Genomic DNA, 25,829 nt, shown 5'->3' with positions numbered 1-25,829 from the left:
CTGCCCGCGGCCTCTGCGGCGCCGGTTCGATCCCCGGCTGCTCCCAGGCCACCAGAGGAGGGTCCCACATGGCGCGCAGACCTCTCCTGCCGCCCGCTGCTCCCCTCAGCAGTGTACTTTGGTCCTTCTGCCTGCTCTGCTCCCAGCTCTGGCTCTGGCTCTGGTGAATTCTCTCACCCTCCCGCGCTTCTGACTGTACCCAGTGCATGTATAAACAAAAAAACAAAGAAAGAAAGAAAACATGCCTCTCTCTCTCTCTCTATATATATATATATAAAAAAAAAAAAAAGGTGCGGGGGGGGGGGGTGGGCTTCCCTGTGGTGCAAGGGTTAAGTCACAGCACTACGAAATTATCGGCAGCCACTGCAGCAAGAGTTCAATCCCTGGCCAGGGAGCTAACACACTTGGCGCACCAGACCTCTCCTGTATCACCTGCTGCTCCCCTCAGCAGTGTATTTCAGTAGATCCGCCTGTTCTGTTCCCCACTGTCTCTGGTGAATCCTCTCTCTCTCTCTCTCTCTCTCACACACACACACACACACACACACACACCCCACCCCGCATTTCTGGCCTGTACCCCAGCTCTTGTATGCATAAATAAGAAATCTTAAAAAAAAAAAAAATGTAGCATCTGAACAGGATCCTGGGACAAGAAAGGGGCGTTGGGAGAAAACTGGTGCATGTGAGTTAATAGTAATGTGCCAAAGTGGTTTCTTAGATATATGCCTGTAACTTAGCAATTATTTAAGAGAGTCACAACAGGGGAAAAGCAGGTAAGGAGTATACAGGAGCCCTATCGTCTTTCCAACTTCTTTGTGGAAAGCTAAAGCTATTCTAAAATAAATGTTTTGTTTTGAAACAGGGAGCTACAACAGTGCTTCCTCATGGAGTAGTGAGAAATCCACGTGAGGGAACAGGCCAAGCGTAGGCTCAGAATTTAGTACAAAATTGTCAGGTGCGCTATTGGGATTTTTTTTTTTTTTAAGATTTATTTATTTATTTATTTATACAAGCACTGGGTACAGCCAGAAGTGCGGGAGGGTGAGAGAATTCACCAGAGCCAGAGCGGGGAGCAGAGCGGGCAGAAGGTCCGAAGTACACTGCTGAGGGGAGCAGCGGGCGGCAGGAGAGGTCTGCGCGCCATGTGGGACCCTCGCCCGGTAGCCGGGGATCGAACCGGCGCTACAGAGGCTGACGGGCAGCTTCGCAACCCAGCGCTCAACCGCTGCGCCACCGGGTATTTTATGTAAAATGAAGAACGCGCGGGCTTCCACGTAACTACGTCCGTCACGCTAAGCCCAAAGAAGTAGCAGGCACTTCGCCACCACCCGGCCAGGAACACACCCGTACGCGCACGCGCACGTCGGGCCAGGCTCGCGCGCACGCGCGGCAGGGGCGAGGCAACGAGGGGACGCCGGCGTGGGGCGGGGCCAGGCGCCGTTCCCACGCCGGCCATGGCCCCCGGAAGTAGTGTGTACGGGGAAGTGGCAGGGTGGAAGCCGCGTATGGCGGGAGGCGGTGGGGCTGCCCCGGCAGGGACGCTGCTGCTGTTGCTAGACGACGCGAGCTAGCCTTCGTCACTTCCTCAGCCCGCCGTCTCCCTGCTCCCTAGGCCGGAACCCGGGGGCCCGGGGGCCGGAGTGGGCACAGGATCGTCCCCCGAGGTCCGGGACAGCGACCAGCCCGGCAGCTGAAATCGGGGCCGCGCCACCTGCGGGGAAGAACCCGAGCGAAGTGGGAAGATGGCTGCGGACAAGTCTGCAGGTGAGGCGCCCTGGCCCCCGGCGCTGGGGCGGCGGGACCAGCAGGGGCGGCAGACCCGGGGGACGGCCGTGGCGGGGCCCGGGTGGAGACTGAAGGGTGGGAACTCGAGGGTGATTTTAGGGTGGGTGTGCATTGCTCTCCCGCGGCCCCGCTCTCGGCAGCCGCTGAAGTGAGGCGCCCAGGTCCTGTACTTTGTTACTACCCAAGTGCATCTTGAAGCCTCTGCTGACTGCCTCGGCCCTGCTCCCCAGAATATCACTTCTATTTATTGAGCCACTTTGCAGACTTTTCAACTTAGCGATGGGAAAGGCTGAGCGAGGAAAGTTCACCCCGGAGCACACAGCTCTGTTAATAGCCCCTGGCATAAGCTGCTCTCACCTGGGCTCTTTCGGCCACATCAATCTGCCTTTGGTCAGCGACGGCCTGTGTAATTAACTTTGAGTAAACAACATATTTTAAGTGGACAGAAAAATAACAGTGTTTTACCTCTGTCTTTTCTCCTAGTATATTGTGTTTCGACGCTGTCGTCCCCTAATTTCTCAAGATCAAATAAATGCCATCATGATCAATTTAATCTTGATGATTTTCTTTATGGATTACTGCCCTATTCCTAGAATCTCTACTAAGAAATATAAATTTCTTTCTTACTTCCTGGGAAGGTCTGGTGAATGTTTCCTGGGAGAAATTAATGTTCTTTGTGACTTCCAGGTTTTGTTGGAAAGAATTTAAATGACAGGACTTAGAGGTGGTCAAAGCTAAGACTTTGTATAGCGAAATTAGTTTTTTTTAAAAAGGAAGAGGGATGAAATTGCAATGTGCTGTAGGTTTAGATGTAGCGGTCAGGGAAAGCCTCGAGTGAGGTGCTATTTGAGCCAACTAACTCCTGAATGAAGTGAGTGAGCTGTATGGAATAAGGAGTGGTTGATGGGGAAAACATGCCAGGCTTGATCTGACCAAGACTGGATAAGGGGACCAACATTTTTCTTCTTAATTTAGGACACTGTTTACCAGATTTACCGTTCCTACTTACCCATACCATTGTACTTGCCTAGAATGACCTTTTTAGACGTAAAGCCCTCTACCTTGGTCATAAAGCATTCTTCCACTTGTTCATGCATTTGTGCACAAAGATAAAGTGCCAGACAGTTTTAATTGTTGAAGAAGTGGATATGAAACAGTCTCTGCCTTTCAGGAGCTTCTAATTATTCTGTTAAGAGACAGATCTATCACAATAACACTCCCAATTAAGTAAGAACCAAACAATATATGTACTAGAATAAGATCTAGAGTGATGGGATGGGGGTGGCATTTATTTGATTGGTTTAAGTATATAAACTATGTTGCAGGAAATTTCTTATCTAAATAATAAGATTGAATCTTTTTGAAGCAGATGAGTGTTTAATGTGGCTCCCTTGATTCTCTCTGTTCTTCTGTCTATCCCCGTGTCTACTACTATGGCTCTGACCTTTAGCTCTTAATGAGGTTGATTTCAATTACTTAATGTGGTTAATAGGAATTTCAGCATCTTTTTTTAAAAAAAGTATTCCTTTATTGTACAATTTTTATTTATTTATTTTACATAGAACTGGGGTGTAGACCAGAAGTGGGGGAGGGGGTGAGAGGACAGAACAGGCAGATCCACTGAAATACACTGCCAAGGAAAGTAGCAGGTGAAACAGAGGTGTGCTGCGCCATGTTGGTTAATTCCCTGGCCAGGGATCAAACTCAGGCCATAGGGTAGGCCTTCGTGGTGCTAGCACTGAGACTTAACCCCCAGGCCACCAGGGAGGCCCAATTTCAGCATCTTTCTGACTGATGTTTGTTTTTTCCTGTATGATCCATTCTTCTTGCTGCTGCCTTTTTGTTTTATTTCTATAAAACTAATTGGATCATATCATCACCCTGTCTATAAAGTTTCTAAGGACCACATTTTGTGCCCTCACTCTCTAGTGTCATTTGTGACACTCTTCACAAATTTATTTCCAGCTGATGTTTCTGTATCAATACATCTAACTGTTTATACCAGACATGACTTGGAAAGCATTGTGCTCTTTTGAGCACTTCTAAGTGGTAATGCCCTTCTTTCTTTTAATGGCAAATGCTTTCTTCATTCCAAATCAAACTCTACCTTACAGAGTTAGTAAAGGGTAAAATGAGATCATCTCTGGTCCTAATTTTTCAAAATGTTGGCTAATAGGACTTCAGCCAGGATGTAGAAAAGAGGCAGATGTGAGAACTGTTTAGGGGGTAAAATTGGCAGAATTTGGTGACTGATATAGTAGGTGAGCAGAAAGACTTGCTCCTTGGGAAAGGTGAGCCTCAGATTCCTTTGTGAATTGGAGGTACTAATAGTTTTCTAATTTATTCCTAATAGCTTTCTAATTTATTTACTTCAGAGTTGTAGCTTCTGAGACTCAATGAGATAAGATATATGTATTAGCACATATTCTCTGGGAAGTGCAACCCAAGATGCACAACCAACTTTTTCTTTGGAAAGGTGCAAGCTCAGGGCAGTGAAAGTGAAAGAGAGTAAAGAAGTGAAGCAAAGGTAGATGCAGCATATTACAGCCATGGCTATTGTTTCACCTTGAGCTGTGAAGATCACTTGCATATGGGGTTTTTCTGAAAAGATTTGGAGGAGTAATCACACTTTAGATAGTATATATGAGAGAGAAGAAAGGATTGATTGATTTATCTATCCAACTTCCTTCCATTTCCCATTTCCAATTGGCTGAGACTTACCCCACCAGGAGTTATTTACCTGTACTTCTAGATTGCATGTCTTCAAACTGACTGACCAGCTAGCAGTTCACATACCCTAAGTTGTGTTTCGACCAAGTTGTAAAGGAAAGGTGTCCCAGGTAGATGGGGCATCAGCCAATGACAAAGATTAAAGGGGCAGTGGAAGGCTTACATGTGTCCCTAGATAATATAAGCAATGTTGTGAGACCACTATCATTTTTAACTGAAGAAATCCAACCATGTTTTAGGATGATGTTGTATTTGATTTGACTTTTTGTGGGGAGAAAGTGACTGGAGCTAAGACACAATTCTAGATTTAAATTTGTACTATGGGGCCTCCCTGGTGGCGCAAGTGGTTGAGTGCAGCGCTGTGAAGCTGTCCGCAGCCTCTGCAGTGCCGGTTTGATCCCCGCGGCCTCAGAGCAACCCACATGGCGAGCAGACCTCTCCTGCCTTCCCCACTGCTCCCCTCAGCAGTGTATTTCGTCAGTCTGCCCATTTTTCACTTTTTATTACAAATGACTTCAAACATAAAAAAAAAAAAAATTGAAAAAAACTCTACAAATATCTATATACCTGGCCACATCATTCCACAGTTGTAACAAACTGCCATGTTAACTTTCTCTAGCTATAGCAACAATTTTGAGTGTTAAATCATTTCTAAATAATTTATAGACATCATGATACTTTGTTTCTAAATAACAATTCTTCATAATGACATTCACCTATATAGCCATAATACCATTATCTTACTTAAGAAAATTAATATTTGAATATGTATAAAGTACATGTATAAAGTATATGTATAAAGTCCCCCGGTTGTCCCAAATATGTTATTTAAAACTCTAAAAACAGGGCCTCCCCGGTGGCGCAGCGGTTGAGCGCTGGGTTGCGAAGCTGCCCGCAGCCTCTGCAGCGCCGGTTCAATCCCCGGCTGCTCCCCGGCCACCGGAGGAGGGTCCCACATGGCGCGCAGACCTCTCCTGCCGCCCGCTGCTCCCCTCAACAGTGGACTTCATCCTTCTGTCTGCTCTGCTCCCCGCTCTAGCTCTGGTGAATGCTCTCACCCTCCCTCACTTCTGACTGTACCCAGTGCTTGTATAAATAAATAAATAACTCTTTTAAAAAAAAAAAAAAAACTCTAAAAACATCTGTGCTTTTAGTATTTGAGTACTTGAGACCACTCTAGCTGTAAACCGCAGAAAGCAGATGTCGTGGAACTTACTGAAGAAATCACATGACTATGATATGCTTAAGGTTTATAATGTATGGTTGACTTATGAGGAAAATAAAGTGATGCATTTTATACATTTATTTTTTTTATTTTCCAGTTATTTAAGTTCACAGAAATTTTGTCTTTATAAGTCAATTACACCTAAAATTGAATAGTGAAAATTTAATATTTGAAAATAATCTACTTTGGAAATGAGATCAGTTATCAAAGTCAATTAAAATTAAAATTCAAAAAAATAAGGTATCTAAGTTGAATATTAAAGTTTAAGGAAGTCAAGTGTTAATATTTGAAAACTACTCAGGGCCTCCCTGGTGCCACAGCAGGTTGAGCGCAGCCATCTATTTTTGGGCATTTGGGTTGTTTCCGTAGCTTACCTATTGTAAATAGTGCTGCTATAAACATAGGAGTGCGGTTGCCCTTGTGAATTAATGTTTCTGTGTCCTCTGGATAAATGCCTAGGAGTGGAATTGCCAGGTCATATGGAAGCTCTATCTTTAGTAGGTCGGGGAACCTCCACACAGCTTTCCGTAGTGGTTGGACCAGTTCGCACTCCCACGAGCAGTGCAGGAGAGTTCCTTTTTCTCCACAGCCTCGCCAACATTTGTTGTTGCTAGTTTTTTTTAATATGTGCCATTCTCACTGGTGTAAGATGGTATCTCATGGTAGTTTTGATTTGCATTTCCCTGATTATAAGTGATGTTGAACATTTTTTCATATGCCTGTTGGCCATTTGCATTTCTTCTTCAGAGAAGTTTCTTTTTAGCTCTTCTGCCCATTTTTTGACTGGATTATTTACTTTGTTTTTGTTGAGTCTCATCAGCTCTTTGTAGATTTTTGTAATCAGTCCTTTATCATTAGTGTTGTGTGCAAAAATTTTCTCCCAATCAGTGGGGTCTCTTTGTTTTGCTTACTGTCTGTTTTGCTCTTTAATTTGATGTAGTCCCAGCTGTTTATCTTTGCCTTCACTATCACTGCTTTGGGTGATGTGTCTTTAAAGATGTTACTGAGGTGTATGTCATGTAGTGTTTCACCTATTTCCGTCTATATATTTTATGGTTTCAGGTCTTGTGCCTAGTTCTTCAATCCATTTTGAGTTGGTTTTTGTGCATGGTGTGAGGTAGTAGACAAGTTTCAATCTTTTGCATGTAGCGACGCAGTTTTCCCAGCACCATTTATTAAATAAACTTTCTTTGCTCCCTTGCATATTCTTTGCTCCTTTGTCAAAGATTAGTTGACCATAAATCTGTGGGTTTATTTCTAGATTTTCTGTTCAGTTTCATTGGTCCATGTGTCTGTTCTTATTCCAATACCATGCAGTTTCAATTATTATGGCTTTGTAGTATAGTTTGAAGTCTGGGAGTGTGATGCCACCATTCCCTTCTTTTTTTTTTTTTTTCAGGAGAGCCTTGGCTATTCAGGGTTTTTGGTGGCTCCATATGAATTTCATCAATATTTGTTCTATTTCTTTGAAGAATGTCATTGAAATTTTTATTGGAATAGCATTGAATCTGTAAATTGCTTTTGGTAGGATGGCCATTTTGATGATGTTAATTCTTCCAATCCATGAGCAGGGGATGTCTTTCCAATTCTTTTTGTCTTCTATTTCTTTTTTATAATATTTTATTTTGTATAATTCTTACATCATTTTTCATTTTTGCAATGTATGCATTTTCATTTTTGTTATATTCCCCATACAATTGCACCCCCCCTTATTTTGACCCTAATCACTCCTCTCCCCACAATCTCCTCCACCCCGCCGTAATGTGTCTCTAGTTTATAGTTGCTTGTTGATTTAGATTTTTACTTTGTATTAATTAGTCTTTTTCCTGGTCCCTTATTTAGGTTTTCTAAATTCCTGCTATGAGTGAGACCATCCGGCATTTTTCTTTTTCATTCTGACTTCGCTGAGCATGATCCCTTCATCTATTTCTTTTAACAGTGTTTTATACTTTTCTTTGTGTAGGTCCTTTACCTCTTTGTCAGATTTATTCCCAAGTATTTGATTTTTTTTTGTTTCAATAATTAAAGGGATGGTTTTCTTGATTTCTTCTTCAGATTTATTGTTTGTGTAAGGAAGACTGCTGATTTTTGTGTTGATTTTGTACCCTGCTACTTTACTAAACTTATTGATTAGTTTGATTAGTTTTTCTGTAGAGTTTTTGGGGTTCTCTATGTATATTATCATATCATCTGCGAATAATGATAGTTTTACTTCTTCCCTATTTGGATTCTTGTATGTCTTTCTCTTGTCTTATTACTCTGGCTAGGCCTTTATGATGTTGAGGATGTACCCCAGTTCTTGTATAAAAATAAAATAAAATCTTAAAAAAGTAGTTTTTAAAAAAATTTGAAAACTAGAGTGAATCAGGTCTCCCTGGTGGCATAAGGGGTTAAGCACCGCACTTTGAAGCAATCTGCAGCCTCTGTAGCACGAGTTCGATCCCCAGCTGGCCAGGGAGCAACCCTCATAGCGAGACAGACCTCTCCTGTCTCGACTGCTGCTCCCCTCAGCAGTGTATTTCAGTCAATCTGCCTATTCTATTCCCCACTCTGTCTCTGGAGACTCCTCTCACCCCCCACATCTCTGGCCTGTACCCCACCTCTTGTATGCATAAATAAATAAATCTTTAAAAAAAAGAAAACTAGAGTGAATTTTTTTTCTATGCATAAAAATGACTTAGGTATTAAAATAAAAATACTGCAGTGGTAGCCTTCTTCTTTGCCTGTGATCCCCAAAGTGTGCTGACATTCTTGATTCTTTTTTTTTTTCTTTTTAAGATTTATTTATTTATTTATTTATGCAAGCACTGGGTACAGTCAGAAGCGTGGGAGGGTGAGAGAATTCACCAGAGCCAGAGCGGGGAACAGAACAGGCAGACCAACGAAATACACTGCTGAGGGGAGCAGGGGGCGGCAGGAGAGGTCTGCTCGCCATGCGGGACCCTCCTCTGGTGGCCGGGGAGCAGCTGGGGATCGAACCAGCGCCGCAGAGGCTGTGGGCAGCTTCGCAACCTAGCGCTCAACCACTGTGCCACCGGGGAGGCCCACATTCTTGATTCTTGATCCTTTATTTCCTTCTTGGTTGCTCAGGTATGTTTAAATGTTATATCTCTGAGCAATGTAGAAATCAGCTATTACATGTAGGGTTTTGATAGGTCAGGGGCATTACTGAAGGATAGAAAACCACATGCAGGGTGCGTGTACCTCAGCTATATGGTATTTAGTATTTTATGATTGTAGCTGCAGATTTTCTTCGACCTTAAAATTTTGGTTTTTCTTTTGGAAAAAATTCCTTGAACATCATAGTATAGGTTATATGGAAGATCCTCCTCCAATCAAATTTGAATTGTTAACATTCTGTATTGGAATGTGTCTGGGCTTTCAGTTAACTGAAATTTTTCAGTTTTGAAAAGCAGTGTGTTTCTTTTCCACTTCATTTAAACCTCAAGGCACTTGTTTGGTTAGAAATGAAGTCTGTTGGCCTAAAGAGTGTCAAGGTTTGTGCATCAAAAAACCCTGTACGCCTAGAAAGTCAGCCATGTTCGTTGGGCCAGGGTAGAAGGAAAGTCAAACTTATGGATGAACGGTCATATACTCTTTCAATTGGCAATGGAGACTACTTTTGGTCAAATAAAGACACATTGTGGAATTATGTACAGATGCTTTCTGGTAAGAAGTCAGCAATTATAAAATAAATTCTTTAAAAACTTTTTAAAATGGGCCTCCCTGGTAGTGCAAGTGTTTGAGCACAGCACTGTAAAGCTATCCTCAGCCTCTGCAGCACGAGTTCCATCCCCAGCCCTCCAGGGAGCTACCTACATGGAGCAGCAGACCTCTCCTATCTGGCCCGCTACTCCCCTCAGCAGTATATTTCAGTCATTCTGCCCATTCTGTTCCCCACTCTGTGTCTGGTGTATCCTCTCACCCCCCCTACACCTCTAGCCTGTGCCCCAGTTTTTGTACGCAGAAAGAAAGAGAGAGAGAGAGAGAGAGAGAGAGAGAGAAAGAAAGAAAGAAAGCTTTTTAAACTGATTACAAAAATAATGTCCATTCCTTGTAGAAAATTTATAAGGTGCAGGAAGATGATAAGGAAAACTAAAATATTAACCCTATTGAAGTGGGCTTTTTTGGGTAAGTTTTATCTTAAAGTAATAGAATGTAGGTAAAATAAGTGTTGGTTAATAAGTGTTGGTTAAAATAAAGGCCAATAATAGGCTTTTGAACTCAGTTCTCTGAAATGTTTGTAGAAGTGGGAATTTCATCTAATCGAAGAGGATATAGTTTAAAGGAAGCTATGGAGATGACTTGATGGCAGAGTCAGTATTTTTGGTGTTTGGTTTAAATTGAATAAACTTCTTGTGAGGGAAGATAAATGATTTAAACATTTTATGTTTGTTAAAATGTTTATGTAAGTATTTCCTGAAATGTTTAAAAGTTATTTATGTTCATTGTTAAAATTTTATGATGAACAAAGAGTTGAGAATTTTGCTTCAGTCTAAATTCATACTTTATTTTTGGGGTCTTCCCTGGTGACGCAAGGGGTTAAGATGCAGCACTGTGAAGCTGTCCACAGCCACTGCAGCATGAGTTTGATCCCTGGCCAGGGAGGTGACCCATATGGCGCAGCAAACCGCTCCTCTCTCACCCGCTGCTCCCCTCAGTAGTGTATTTCAGTAGATCTGCCTGTTCTCCCCAGTCTGTCTCTGGTGAATCCCCACACCCTGCATCTCTGGCCTGTATCCCAGTTCTTGTATGCATAAATATATAAATCTTTTTGTAAAAAAAGACCTTTAGGGCTTCCCTGGTGGTGCAGGCAGTTGAGCGCCACACTGTGAAGCTGTCTGTAGCCTCTGCAGCGCAGGTTAGATCCTGGCCGGCCGGCGGGAATCCCACATGGCGAAGCAGACCTCTCCTGTCTCTCTCTCTGCTCCCCTCAGCAGTGTACTTCTTCAATCTGCCTGTTCTATTCCCTGCTCTGTCTCCGGTGAATCCTCTCATCCTCCCGCCATCTGGCCTATACCATGGTTCTTGTATAAAAATAAATAAATCTTAAAAAAAAAAAAAAAAGACCTTTATTGTTATGGCAAATGGGAGGTAGAAATTGGAGAGTATTGAAAAATATGCAGTTAGAAAAATATGAAGACAGGTCATAAAGAACCTGAAAGCTGTAATATAAGGAGCTTAAATGAGTCTAAGAATCATAGTTTACTAATAAGTAACACATATACATACATTGAACTTTACTTTTTAATCTTCATTTTGAGCCTTTCCTCTTATATAATTCCTTAAAATATAACAAAATTTTCCTTATTTAACTTAGTTTTTTTTTTAATTGAAGTAATATTGCATGATACATGGAACATTTCATTCCATCCCTCTCTATTTCATTTTTCTCCCAGCTTACTCACCACCCCCTTTGCCTCTTCCCTTTGGTAACCACCAAGTGTTCCCATAGTCCAGAGTTTATTTTTATTTTATTTATTTGATTTGTTTGGGTTTTGTTCATACACACACACACACACACACACACCCCACATATGAGTGAAATCATACTTTGTCTTTCACTGTTTGGCTTATTTCACTAAGCATAATATTCTTTTAGTCAATTCATATTTTCGCAAATGGCAGGATTTTGTCTTTTTATTGCTGTATTGTATTTCATTGTGTATATATACACCACATCTTTATCCATTTGTCAATTGATGGACATTTGGGTTGTTTCCAGTTCTTGGTTATTGTAAATGATGATGCAGTAAATATGGGGATGCATATATATCATCAAATTAGTGTTGTATTTTTTGGGACTGGCACAGTATCTTGAATATTCTTGGTATCTTGCTCTGGAGAGGCATATCTAATTTTTTTTTAAAGATTTATTTATTTATTTATTTATTTATTTATTTTTACAAGCACTGGGTACAGTCAGAAGCACGGGAGGGTGAGAGAGTTCACCAGAGCCAGAGTGGGGAGCAGAGCAGGCAGAAGGACTGAAGTACACTGCTGAGGGGAGCAGCAGGCTGCAGGAGAGGTCTGCGCGCCATGGGGGACCCTCCTCCGGTGTCCGGGTAGCAGCTGGGGATCGAACCGGCGCTGCAGAGGCTGCAGGCAGCTTCGCAATCCAGCGCTCAACCGCTGCGCCACCAGGGAGGCCTGGCATATCTAATATTTTAAGAGACCACAACATCCTGATGGACAGAGCTATAATCCTTGCAGAAGTGATGGTGGGTTTTCATTGTGTTTGACCACAACCAAGGGAAACATTTCTTCTTTAACTTTTCAGAGGGGTCACTTCTTACTCGTTTATGAAACTAATTAGCCATTATAGTTAAAAGAGCTTTAACTTCAGCAACTTCATGAGGAAGAAGAAAACTGAGGACACATTTACTACACAGCTTTTATTTCTAAAGAACTGTAAAATTTGTGTGTTCGCAGATCAGGGAGCAGAGAAACATGAAGGGACAGGTCAGTCTTCTGGCATCACTGATCAAGAGAAGGAGTTGTCCTCCAGTGCTTTCCAAGCCTTCACGGTAAGAATTGGTTTCTCTTACACAGTGAATTTTTTTTTTTTTTTTTTGAGGAACAATTTATTTTTTACTTGTTACATTACAATACAACATTATATAAATTTCAAGTGTGTGTCATTATAAATCAATGCCTGTATGTATATACTATATTAAATTTACCACTTAACATCCAACTCTATCCTTTATCATAAAATTGACTTTTGGCATTTTTTTTTTTAAATAATAAATTTTATTTTTATATTCCCCCATACAACTGCACATGCCCCATTCTGACCCCAATCCCTCCCCTCCCGGCCCCCACCCCCTAAAAAGTGTCTCTGGTTCATAGTTTTTTGTTGATTTTGATTTTCACTTTCTTATAGTTATTCATTTTCCTGATCCCTTATTTAAGTTTTCTAGATTCCTGCTATGAGTGAGACCATCCGGTATTTTTCTTTTTCTTTTTGGCTTATTTCGCTGAGCATGATCCCTTCCAGCGCCATCCATGTTGCTGCAAATTGAATGTGTTTATCTTTTTTGAATGCTTCTTACACAGTGAATTTTTTTTTAAAAGATTTCACAGTGAATTTTTTTTTAAAAGATTTATTTATGCATACAAGACCTGGGGCACAGGCCAGAGATGTGGGAGGTGAGAGGACTCACCAGAGACAAAGTGGGGAACAAAACAGGCAGACTAACTGAAATACAGTGCTGAGGGGAGCAGCGGGCAAGTCAGGAGAGGTCTGCTTTGCCATGTAGGTTGCATCCTGGCCAGCTGAGGATCGAACGCGTGCTGCAGTCTTTGGATTGCTTCATAGTATGGTGCTTAACCCCTTGCACCACCAAGGAGGCCCCCATAGTGAATTTTTTAATTTATAATGTTTATTTTGTAATAACACAAGAGTTAAATTTCAAGAGTAAGTTCAGTTTTGAAGTAAAAAATAACATCTTAGAGTTTAAATATGAAAGAAATGGGAGTACTTTGAACTATTCCCAGCATTTTGTGTTTTCTTTTTTTTTTTTTAAAGTCTTATTTTCTCAGTCTTTGTCATGTTCCTGTTTTTCATCATCCATTATTTTTCTTTCTTTTTTTTAAAGATTTATTTTTATTTATTTATACAAGCACTGGGTACAGTCAGAAGCGCGGGAGGGTGAGAGAATCCACCAGAGCCAGAGCGGGGAGCAGAGCAGGCAGAAGGACCGAAGTACACTGCTGAGGGGAGCAGCGGGCGGCAGGAGAGGTCCGCGCGCGCCATGTGGGACCCTCCTCCGGTGGCCGGGGAGCAGCCGGGGATCGAACTGGCGCTGCAGAGCCTGCGGGCAGTTTCGCCACCCAGCGCTCAACCGCTGCGCCACCGGGGAGGCCCAGCATTTTGTGTTTTCATAAACATGTTTTAACTCTCACAGTGTTGTTTTTAAGTCTCTTAAAATGAGATTTGGAAATATGTGGGTCAGTTTTTTTCACTTCACTTCTTTTCAGTTCTTCCTGACTATGCTTTTAAAAAATAAGTCAAAATTTATTCTCAAAATTTTAATTTCTCTGTCAAGCAATATGAAAGAAAATCTTACTTGATTACCAGGTTATATATAGGTAAGTGGGAAAACTTTATTTGTAGATATTTGATGTATATTTGTTGGAAATTAAAATTTGGAATAATCATATTACCTTTCTTGAATCAGCTATTATGCTCTGTTAGCAATATATATCTATAAATATATCACTGTTGTATGTATTAGATGTTATATATATTAGATGTAGAGGTATTTTACTTACCACTATGTATCTATATCTATGTCTTAAAGATGCAGTATACATGTATCAGTGTTTGAGTTTGATATTTAGGAAATAAATAGCCATAATTTCTTTTTTCCCCAGTTTAATTAAAATATAACTGACACCATAATTTCTTAATTGATACTATTTAATAGAATGATATCTGTCCTTTCAAAGAGTTTTTCAAATGAAAATGGAAAATATATTTGGAAGTGAGTGTATAGTTCTCAAAGCTCACATGTAATTTTGCTTGTGTATGTGTTTTTGTTTTAGGCAGGAAATTATGACACCTGTCTGCAACACCTTGCCTGCCTACAGGATATAAACAAAGATGACTATAAAATAATTTTGAATACAGCAGTAGCTGAGTTTTTTAAAAGTAACCAAACAACAACGGATAATTTGAGACAAACTCTTAACCAGCTGAAGAATCAGGTGATATACAAATAAATGAGCCATAAAAATATAGTGCGGTTTTCTAAATTGTGAAAGAAAAATAGTTAAGGAAAATTAATGTGATTTCTTGTCTGATAGTGATAGCACATTTTACTAATATATGAAATATTTGTCAATCTTAATTTTATTTGTATAAAATTATTATTCCAGGAAATGAAAAGTATGTTGTGTGATTTTATTTTGTTATGCTTTTAACTTGAACAGAATAATACACCAAATTTAAATGAACTTCGGAGCTTTGAGAAAGTAAAATATGAATAAGTTTAACTGCTGAGATATATATATATTTTAAGATTTATTTATTTATACAAACACTGGGGTACAGTCAGAAGCGCGGGAGGGTGAGAGAATTCACCAGAGCCAGAGCAGGAACAGAACAGGCACTGACGAAGTGCAATGCTGAGGGGAGCAGCGGGCAGCAGGAGAGGTCTGCACGCCATGTGCGACCCTCCCTAGGTGGCCAGGGATTGAGCCGGCACTGTAGAGGCTGCGGGCAGCTTCACAATCCAGCGCTCAACCGCTGCACCACCGGGGAGGCTCTATATCTTATTTATAATAACTGCAAAGATTTAGTTGTTAATTGTTTTAGCATTTTAGATCAGGGAATGATTAATTGATTAAATGGGTAATTTTGTTACTTATATATAATTTCAGACTTGCCTTGGTCATTGGTCTGGTTATAACAGCTTTTTTCACATCACAAGGTTAGACCTTTGATATTCCAAGGTGCTAATTACAATGATAATGCTGTTGAGATCAGCTAGCAAATATTTAGTGCTTGCTGTGTACCAAGGTCCTGCTAACCACCTTCTATACAACAACTTATATTCTTTCCAGTAGCCCCATGAAGTGGTAACTGTATTTTTCCCTCATCATACAGATCTGAAAATTGAGGTAAAGTTAGCTTATGTAAATTGTCCAAATGCAGAAAGCTTTTAAATATTTTTTTTTAAGATTTATTTATTTATTTACTTACTTATTTATTTATTTATTTATACAAGAACCAGGGCACAGGCCAGATGCACGGGAGGGTGAGAGGATTCACCAGATACAGAGTAGGGAGCAGAACAGGCAGACTGAAGAAATACACTGCTGAGGGGAGCAGCGGGCGAGACAGGAGAGGTCTGCCTCGCCATATGGGACCTCACTGGCCAGCCTGGATCGAACCGGTGCTGCAGAGGCTGCAGACAGCTTCACAGCGCTGCGCTCAACCACCCGCGCCACCAGGGGAGGCCCATAGCAGAAAGCTTTTAAATGATGAGAGCTACATGAACTCAGTTCAGCTTGACTCCAGAGTGTGTACTTTCGATTACTGCTTTAGTCTGAAGTTCTTTTTGAGCCCCTGTCCTGTTTTCATGAGTACCACTACATTGTATATTATCACCCAAAAATGTGACATTGTCAGAAATAAGTGACCTCTTGAGGCTTTTCATAGTTATTTATAGGAGTAATTTTTCAACTCAAATTCTTCAACAAAAATGAGAACAACAGCCAGCATTTATTAAATGCTTACTTGATTCCAGATTCCATATAATTGTTTTTTGTGTCTTGTCTCATAAAATCTTCACATTTAGCCCTTGAGGTCAGTCCTTATTATGGTAGTTTTATTACTAGGGTTTGAGGAGAGTTTTTTTTTTTTAAAGATTCATTTATTTATGCAGGAAGTGGGGTACAGACCAGAGGCGCGGGAGGGTGAGAGGATTCACCAGAGACAGAGTGGGGAACATAATAGGCAGACTGACGAAATACTCTGCTGAGGGGAGCAGCGGGTGAGACAGGAGAGGTCTGCCGCACCATATAGGACCCTCGCCATCCGGCCGGGATCGAACTGGTGCTGCAGAGGCTGCGGACAGCTTCACAGTGCAGCGCTCAACCGCCTGTGCCACCAGGGGATGCCCTGAGGAGAGTCTTAACAATTTAATTCATACAGCTGGGAAAGGGAGAGCAGGATCTGAACCAGACTCCTGAATCTGTTCCTGTAAACTCCTCAGTCTTCATAAATAAATGTCATCATATTCCATCATTACTCCAGTATTATTAGCTATGATTTCATCTGGAGTTCCTGAATCAGAGGAAAGGTGATGTTTGCTGATACCTAGTGCAGGTACCCTGTGATCCCTGTAGGCAGTTTCTTCTAGCACAAGTTCATCCTTAAAACATTTTTTGTAGGGCCTCCCCTGGTGGCGCAGCAGTTGAGAGCTGGGTTGCGAAGCTGCCCGCAGCCTCTGCAGTGCCAGTTCGATCGCCGGCCACCAGCGAGGGTCCCACATGGCGTGACAGACCTCTCCAGCCATGCCTGCTGCTCCCCTCAGCAGTGTATTTCATCGGTCTGTGTGTTCTGTTCCCCTCTCTGACTCTGGTGAATTCTCTCACCTTCCCGACTTCTGACTGTACCAGTGCTTATGTAAATAAATAAATAAATCTTTAAAAAAAACAAACATTTTTTGTAGAAGAGGCTCCTGCAAGATTCCTGTTAAACCAAGAAAACTGCTTTTTTAAGTCATTTCACCACCCTTCATTCTTAATAAGGTTGGTTCATTAACCCTGCTAGTGCCTTCCAGCTCTCAGAGTTTGCTAGAAGTGTTTGTCCATGTGTCTCCTGCTTTCTCTAAGTGGTACTTCTATGCAGAGTCACATTCTGGGCACAGTGACAACTTACTCCACTTTCATTAATGTTTTGTTTCATTTAAAGAGTAGTTTTTTGGGGACCTCCCCGGTGGTGCAGAGGGTTAAGCGCAGTGCTAGGAAGCTATCCGCAGCCTCTGCAGCAGGGTTTGATTCCCAGCTGGCCAGAGAGATTCCCACATGGCGCAGCAGACCTCTGCTGTTGCGCCTGCTGCTCCCCTCAGCAGTGTATTTCTGTCCATCTGCCTGTTCTGCTCCCCACTCTGTCTCTGGTGAATCCTCTCACCCTCCTGCACCTCTGGCCTGTACCCCAGCTCTTGTATAAAAATAAATAAATGTTTAAAAAACCTAAATAAATTATAATGAGTAGTTTTTGTTCTGATTGGAACAGTTAGATTATTTTAGTGAATCATAGAAAATGTGGCAGTTATTCATGTTATGAATTGTAAACCCCAAACTCCTAATTTATCCAAAATCTCACTTTCTGGCTGAGAATTAACCCTTTCTCTCTCTTAACTATGAAGAAATGTTGCGTTTAATTGAAATTGAGTTTTCTCCATTTAAAGAGACTTTTTCGTCACTTAAAGATAGTGACTCGAGAAATGAAAATTATAAAGAACCCCAAACTTTGAGATGTCATGTTTTTGGTTAACTAGGGCCAATTAACATTTGATCTTCTCTCCCCCAGCTCACATTGTGAGTGACTGAAGTCTGCAGAAACCTGATTACAAATCACTGTGTATACAATGAATCTTCTAGTTCCTTGCTTTCAAATGTAGTGTTATAATTTTTTTTTCTGTTAGTATGAGATGTGGATGTTAGGGTTCTAGTAAAGTCATTAAAATCCTATGCCAGGGCCTCCCCGGTAGCGCAGCGGTTGAGCGCTGGGTTGCAAAACTGCGCGCGGCGGCCTCTGCGGTGCCGGTTCGATCCCCGGCTGCTCCCCGGCCACCGGAGGAGGGTCCCACATGGCGTGCAGACCTCTCCTGCCGCCCGCTGCTCTCCTCAGCAGTGTACTTCGGTCCTTCTGCCTGCTCTGCTCCCCGCTCTGGCTCTGGTGAATTCTCTCACCCTCCCGCACTTCTGACTGTACCCAGTGCTTGTATAAACAAAACAAACAAACAAACCAGCAAACAAGTAAAGCATGCCTCTATTTAAAAAAAAAAGAAAATCCTATGCCATAAGTGAAGAAATGTATTTTTGTTCTTACTTTAAAAAAAAAATCTTTTTTTTTTTTTGTTATGGGAACAAAACCTGAACATAATAGGAAAATCAGAAAATACGCTCCTTATATACATGTCCTTGGGCAAGATAATTAAGCTTTTCATGCTGTTTTCCCATTAATAAAATGGAAATGATTATATTATCTATGTCTCCAAGTCTAGTGAGGATTAAATGAGGTGTTCTTTGTAAAAGTTTCAATGTAGCAAATCTGGCATATAGAAAGTAGTTAGCCACTGTGTTTTGTTTTGTTTTGTTTTAAAGGAGAGGAGGGGGCCTCCCTGGTGGTGCAGTGATTGAGTGCTGAGTTGGGAAGCTATTGGGAAGCTGCCCGCAGCCTCTGCAGCGCTGGTTCCATCCCCACATGGCACATGGCGTGCAGACCTCTCCTGCTGCTCGCTGCTCCCCTCAGCAGTGTACTTCATCAGTCTGCCTGTTCTGTTCCCCGCTCTGGCTCTGGTGAATTCTCTTACCCTCTCGTGCTTCTAACTGTACCCAGTGCTTGAATAAATAAATAAATAAATCTTTTTTTTTAAAAAATAAATAAAGGAGGGGAGGGAACTTTTTTTTTTTTTTTAATACAAGAACCAGGGTATAGGCCAGATGCACAGGAGGGTGAGAGCATTCACCAGAGATAGAGCCGGGAACAGAACCGGCAGACTGACGAAATACACTGCTAAGGAGAGCAGTGGGCGAGACAGGAGAGGTCTGCCACGCCAGCCGCTGTGTCTTAATGTTTGAACTTTACCTTAGTTTTTATAAAATTGAATCAAGCTTATTTATTATGTATTTACAGTTATATATGCTGTGTAACATTCTCATGGGAAAGGTTTTGCCTGTTACCCATGTAGCACCTTGCAGCTCATGAGACTAGAAGGTAGAATCCAACTGAGAAGTCATGTTGGCAGTAAAACACTGAAGATATCTTCACAGTGCAAAGAAGAGAATCACCTTGCCTTGTGCTAGGTACTTAATAAAACCCACCAAAATATTTTACTTAACAGAAGAAGATTATGAATGAAATAATTTTTAGTATGTGAGAGTAATTAAAATGTAGCGGTTCTGTTGAAAGTGTGGAAGAACTCAGAGTAAAAAATATTGACCTGTGTTCATGTTTATTCATATAGATTCTTTCATTTTTGTTTTCTATTTACTTACTGTATTTTAAAACAAAATTCCTGTTTATTGTTTATAGGTCCACTCAGCTGTTGAAGAAATGGATGGATTAGATGATGTTGAAAACAGCATGTTGTATTACAATCAAGCAGTCATCCTTTATCATCTGCGGCAGTATACAGAAGCAATATCAGTTGGCGAAAAACTCTATCAGTTCATAGAACCTTTTGGTATGTTTTCTGCCAAATGAAAAATTTCCCTATCTTCTCATACTTACAGAGGTCTCTGGTGCTTGTAGCCAGATAACCCAAATCAGAGAACTGAAGTCAGTATTTAAAGAAAGAAAAAAAGGGCAGCTCTCCTGCCCACCTGTTACTGTGCAGGTGCCTCTCTTTTTCTTCTTTCTCCTTTTCCTCCTGATAAATTTGAAAAAAAAAAAGAGAGAGAGAGAGAGAGAAAGAAAGAAAACTTTGTAGGTTTTTCTGTAAGGTTTTCATAGTGGCTAGAAAAGATCAAAATTGGGGGCCTCCCTGGTGGCGCAATGGGTTAAACACAGCACTATGAAGCAGTCTGCAGCCTCTGCAGCATGAGTTCGATCCCCGGCCAGCCAGGAAGCAACTCACATGGCCCACCAGACCTCTCCTGCCTTGCCCGATGCTCCCCTAAGCAGTGTATTTCAGTTAGTCTGCCTGTTCTGTTCCCCACTCTGTCTCTTGTGAATCCTCTCACCCCCCATACTTCTGGCCTGTACCCCAGCTCTTGTATGCATAAATAGATAAATCTTAAAAAAAAAAAAAAGATCAAAATTGTATCTCTTTTAGATGAGTCACAGTTGTTCTTTTAGCACTCTCTCCCCACAACTTATGAAGATACTGTTGGAAATGCTATTTGAATTTGGAAAAGACCTAGTGATTTTTGTTTTTCCTTTGCAGTTAAACATGACCTCAGTGTACCTGATCCTTTCCTACTTGAGTAGAATGTAAGGTGGGAATATTAGGAAAAGGATAGTTAGTGTTCATTTGTCTGTCTCCTTAAAATTTTTTGGGGAATTGGTAGAGTAAGTAGTCCAGACTATGTTAGCTTTTCTGTTTTCTTAACTAGCTCACAATTAGTAGCCTCTAGTAAGAAAGGTAAGGGTGAAAGGGGGCAAATGAAGCAGCAAAGCTGGACCTAGGAAGTGGCCGGTAGAGAGGATTGTTGGTTTCCAGCCCATTAGCAGGCAGATTTCACTTGTGATTCATATTTTTGTCATTTTTCTCCATGGTTACTCTCTTTTAAACTTAAAACACTTAATATGAATTCCTGGTGAATAAACAGCATAATTACGGATGTGGTCACCCCAGGACAGATGGTGGGGTGTGACTACTCTGTGGTGCTTTGGGAGGAGTTACTGTTGCTGACAATTGGTTGAACAGCTGGTAACTGTGGCCTGGGAGCCATTTTCATATTGTTTCTCTTCTTTCCTGAACCCTGAGGGCATGATGGATGGACAGACAGGCCAGGAGAGACATCAATGGTGAAGAGTTATGTATCCGGTGACCAGTTCCCTTCTTTTGTTAAGCTGAAAATCAGAATTGAATTTCTAGGATGGCACAGATATGTATTAAGTTGGTTTTTAGAATTTGCAGAAACATTCAAGAAATCCTTTTAATCTGTGCTGTGGCCAAGCAGAGTATAGAAACCAACTGGTCAGTATTCAAATCCATTTTTCTTCCTTGAAATTTTTTTTTTTAACTTCTTGGTTCTTTTTACAGCATCTATTGATTGCTCATATACTAGGAGCAGACCCTGTTTTGGGTTCTGAAGATAATGGAGTCAAATTCTTTACCCTCATTAAGTTTATAGTCTAATGGGACAGAGAGAGACACAATAAATACATGTTGTGAGGTAGTTAAATGCTGTGGATTAAAACTAAATTGGGTAAGACGCTGGAGATTGACCTGCGATGTTATTTTTAGATAACATAATCAAGGAAAGCTGGGGAGCATTCCAGTGATAGATAATAGTATGTGTAGAAGATCTTAGGTGAGCTAGAATTTGGTGAGTGAGAGGAACAGCTGGAGGGCCACTGTGAGACTGGAGGTAGGTACTACAGTGAAGCACTGTAACCTTAGTAAGGGTTTTCTTTTCAGTGGGGCAGGAAGCCCTCAGAGATGGGTGACCTTTGCACATCAACTTTGTTGATTTCAGTTTTAAATGGATTCCATGTTGGCTGCTTTCTAAAAGCGAGAGTGAAATCAGGAAGATTTCTTTTGAAATTTTCTGTTCTTGATTACAGCAGCTGTCTTTTAGATGTAACTTTTTCTTTTATCCTTTTTTTTGAAAGGATAGGAAAAGTGTTAATTCATACCAGGTTACCCTTCCTCACTTCACTGGACTCTTCTTCCTTTGACGTCTGTATATTTTCTTCTTGGCATTTCCAGTCTTTTGATATACTCCAGCCCACCCTTTGTGTCTTTGGTCCTGTAATCAGATCATTTCTTTTTCTTTTTTAAAAAGATTCATTTATTTATACATATAAGAATTGGGGTACAGACCAGAGTTGTGGGGTTTGAGAGGATTCACCAGAGACAGAGTGGGGAACAGAACAGGCGGACTGACTGAAATACACTGCTGAGGGGAGCAGCGGTTGAGTCAGGAGAGGTCTGCTGCGCCATGTGGGTTGCTCCATAGCCAACCGGGGATCGAACTCATGCTGCAGTGGCTGCAGATAGCTTCATAGGTTGCGTCTTAACCCCTCGCGCCACCAAGGAGGCCCTGTAATCAGATTATTTCTTTTTCCCATCTCCATGCCTAAGAGAATAATCTATTTCCTAGAGTCATAGATTTTTCAGAGGTAGAAGGAATCTGAAGAGATCACCTGGTATCTGCTTTTACCTTCAAGCAGATAAAGTAGTCTCTCCACTTTGCAGGAGAGCGAGCTGGTATCTAAAAATAAGTTGCACATCTAGTAAGTAGCAGGTACTCGTATTAAAATTTCCTTCTACCAGTAATCATATTCCTCATTCCATGTACTTTAGTAGAGATTCTGCTAAAGGAGGTTTAGTTACTGTAATCCCTGAAATTAAGGCCCTTGAGGTGCCCCACAGAATGGTGGTGTTGTCGATGCAAGTTGGTTCTAGGTGATCAACAATCATTTAAGTAAAGATGTAGGTTTTGCTCGTTAGAACTATTTTTGGGGGGTTGTGGTCCTGAGATGTTTGCTTCACATTGGATTGTGACATTTCTTTTCTTTTTTTTCCCCCCAGAAGAAAAATTTGCCCAAGCAGTGTGCTTTTTGCTTGTAGACCTGTATATATTAACCTACCAAGCTGAGAAAGCTTTGCATCTTCTTGCTGTCCTAGAAAAAATGATTTCACAGGGTAACAATAACAAAAATGGGAAGAATGAGGTAAGTGTAATATATGGCTCATTTTTTATTATTAAATATGTTTATAGTTTTGGAATATAATCCACATACAAAAAAATTATCATTTTAAAGTGTACAGTTTAGTGGTTTACTCATAGATTTGTAAACCATCGCTATTAAGTAATTAGCATTATTCCTAAATACCAGGTGATAAAATATTTCACTTTTATATTCAGTACTTACAACAGTTGATGAAATATAATTCACTTTGATAGTTATGTGTTCTGCTAGGTACTAAGTTGACAAAAATGAAAACATTGCAGTTCCTGCTTTTCCAGGAACTCAGGTCAGAGGAGAAAGATTGAACAACTTCTGTTTTTGGGTAGAGAGGAAGGAGGATAGGGAATGTTTGGATTTTAATTGAGTCTTGAAAGATGTAATCATTTGACAAATCGGGGGATAGGGCAGGATAACCCCACTGGCAGAGGAAAAAAGCACAAAAGGTGTATGTTTGGTCTACATGGTACCTGAGAAGTGTAATGAAGATCAGTGGGAGAGAAGATTGGCAATGTAAATATGGGTTATGCAGTGAGAGACTTTGAATCCATTGTTGTTGACTGTTTAGTACTGGAGAAAATTTTTACGAATTCCTGGAGAATTTTCTTTAGAAAATGATTGCAAGTAGTATTCATGATTTTGAAACCTACCCAGTCTATGCTTCTTAAACCTTGAGCTTCTCAGAGTTTCCTGTCACCGACTTTAAACTATTATTAAACTTGAATTTCTGGGGGTGGAACTTGGGATTCCTAATTTTGAAAGTGCTCACTGGATGATTCAGATTTCCTCACTTGGGTATAATATAAATAATACTTAAATTAAAAATATATAGTTTTGGTTAATTTTGTATCACCACCCTACAGACTGGCAACAATACCAACAAAGATGGATCTAACCACAAAGCTGAAAGTGGAGCTCTAATAGAAGCTGCTAAATCAAAGATCCACCAGGTGACATAAATTTTAAAAAGGTTATACATTGCATTTGTAGTTATGAATAAATGAAGAATGTGATAGATCATTGAAAGCAGGAAATAATTCAATGCATACACTTTTATTTGGTTTTGAAATACTATGATTTTTTTAAAAGGATTTATTTATTAATACAAAATCTGGGGTGTAAACCAGAGGTGTCAGGGGGGTGGGGGTGAGAGGATTCACCAGAGAGAGTAGGGAGCAGAACTGGCAGATCTACTGAAATACACTGCTGAGGGGAACAGCGGGTGAGACAGGGAAGTCTGCTACGCCATGTGGGTTGCTCCTTGGCCCATGGAACTCATGCTGCAGTGGCTGGCGGTAGCTTGATAGTGCTATCCCTGCGCCACCAGGGAGGCCCTGAAGTATTATGATTTAAAACACATTTACCCTTCTAAATATACTTTGCTTAAGATAATAATGTGATATCATTTCTTTTAATTCCTCTATAGGAGATTGAGAGAAATGACCTAGGAATATATTGAAGGATAAAATCAATTTGTATAATTTAAAATTCATTGCTATTTAGCCATGTACAGATAAGAATTGACAGGATTTTTTCATTTTTGGAATCTATTTTTATAATAAAAATAGATTATCTAAGATAATTTTAAGTTTGCTTTTACAAATAACAGTTATATTACAAATTGGTTGTTATTTCCTTAGCTGTAAAGTAAAACCACTTTAGCATGTGTAAATCCACTTTAGTTCCTACATACTAACATTTTTTCTTTGAACAGTATAAAGTAAGAGCTTATATCCAAATGAAGTCCCTGAAGGCATGCAAAAGGGAAATCAAGTCAGTCATGAACACAGCTGGGAATGTAAGTTTCTTGTCTTTTCTCTTATTGTTTCTATGTCCTAAAATGTCTTCATTGGACAATGAGTATTTTTCAGTTTCAAGTAGTTTATTTTAACCTATTTTAGTATATACATACACTGTCCTCATGGATACAAACCTTGATATAGAGTTGAGAAGTAGGGGTCATACTGTGTCTACAATTTAATATATGTTTTTCACTTAGAAATTTTAAGACTTATCTAATTCATTTACGTCACTTAGAAATTTTAAGACTTATCTAATTCATTTACGTTCTTGAACATATATCAGTGTAGCCATGTGATTATAATCTCGTATTAGGCATATGAAAACAAATTCTAAGTAACATGTACTCTCTTTACAGTCCGCACCCTCTCTCTTTCTCAAAAGCAATTTTGAATACTTACGAGGCAATTACAGAAAAGCTGTGAAGCTATTAAATAGTTCAAACATTGCTGAGCATCCAGGATTCATGAAAACAGGTAAAAGAAAACTGTTAAAGAAGTGTGAACTCAAAAAACATTGGAGACTTGAAGTTTAATAAACAAAAAAAGGAGGGTATTATATGTTCTATTTTATGTGGTCCTGCTATTCTTGCTTACTGCATTTTGATTGTTCCCAGTTTTTTTCTGAATATTGTTTTGTTGTATGTGTGCAATTTACCTATTATGTTAGTGATACAGACGTAATTTGCCTCTAATTGTTAAATCACAGAATTAAACCACAGGAAACTAAACAGACTTAACAATGTGGTAAGATTAGTTTGCCACCTTTTTTTTTTTATTTTTATTTTTTAAAGATTTATTCATATAAGAGCTGGGTACAGGCCAGAGGTGTGAGGGGAGTGAGAGGACTCATCAGAGACAGAGTGGGGAACAGAACAGGCAGACTGACTCAAATACACTGCTGAGGGGAGCAGCAGGTGAGACAGGAGAGGTCTGCCTCGCCATGTGGGTTGCTCCCTGGCTAGCCAGGGCTCGAACTCATGCCGCAGAGGCTGCGGATTGCTTCATAGTGTGGTGCTTAACCCCTTGCGCCATCAGGAAGGCCCCTAGTTTACCACTTTAATAAAAGATTTTTAAAGAAAAGCTTACAAAATTTTCAGATATTTCTTAAATTCCAAATGTTTTTTAAACTTCTCTGTAGGGACTAAGTAGAACTGCACATGGAATTAAATCACGCTAGATAATGCCC

The 25,829-nt window shown here is 40.6% G+C and overlaps 1 protein-coding gene across 1 annotated transcript in view; it reads left to right on the top strand.

Annotated features, from left to right (window-relative positions):
- Positions 1 to 9,207: 9,207 nt before the first annotated feature.
- CNOT10 (CCR4-NOT transcription complex subunit 10) overlaps positions 9,208 to 25,829 on the top strand; it is a gene marked incomplete at both ends in the record, with an annotated part of 36,259 nt that continues 19,637 nt past the window's right edge. The window contains 8 exons of the mRNA XM_084247695.1: positions 9,208 to 9,409; positions 12,173 to 12,267; positions 14,291 to 14,452; positions 19,515 to 19,665; positions 22,684 to 22,826; positions 23,705 to 23,791; positions 24,556 to 24,639; positions 25,000 to 25,117. Of these exons, the coding sequence (XP_084103821.1) occupies positions 9,208 to 9,409; positions 12,173 to 12,267; positions 14,291 to 14,452; positions 19,515 to 19,665; positions 22,684 to 22,826; positions 23,705 to 23,791; positions 24,556 to 24,639; positions 25,000 to 25,117 (1,042 nt within the window). The remainder of the gene's footprint in view (positions 9,410 to 12,172; positions 12,268 to 14,290; positions 14,453 to 19,514; positions 19,666 to 22,683; positions 22,827 to 23,704; positions 23,792 to 24,555; positions 24,640 to 24,999; positions 25,118 to 25,829) is intronic.

This window comes from Talpa europaea (assembly GCF_964194135.1).
Source record: "Talpa europaea genome assembly, chromosome: 11".
NCBI classification, from domain to species: Eukaryota; Metazoa; Chordata; class Mammalia; order Eulipotyphla; family Talpidae; genus Talpa; species Talpa europaea.
The sequence above is the reverse complement of the archived record's forward strand: the minus strand, read 5'-3'. Positions and strand labels throughout refer to the sequence as shown.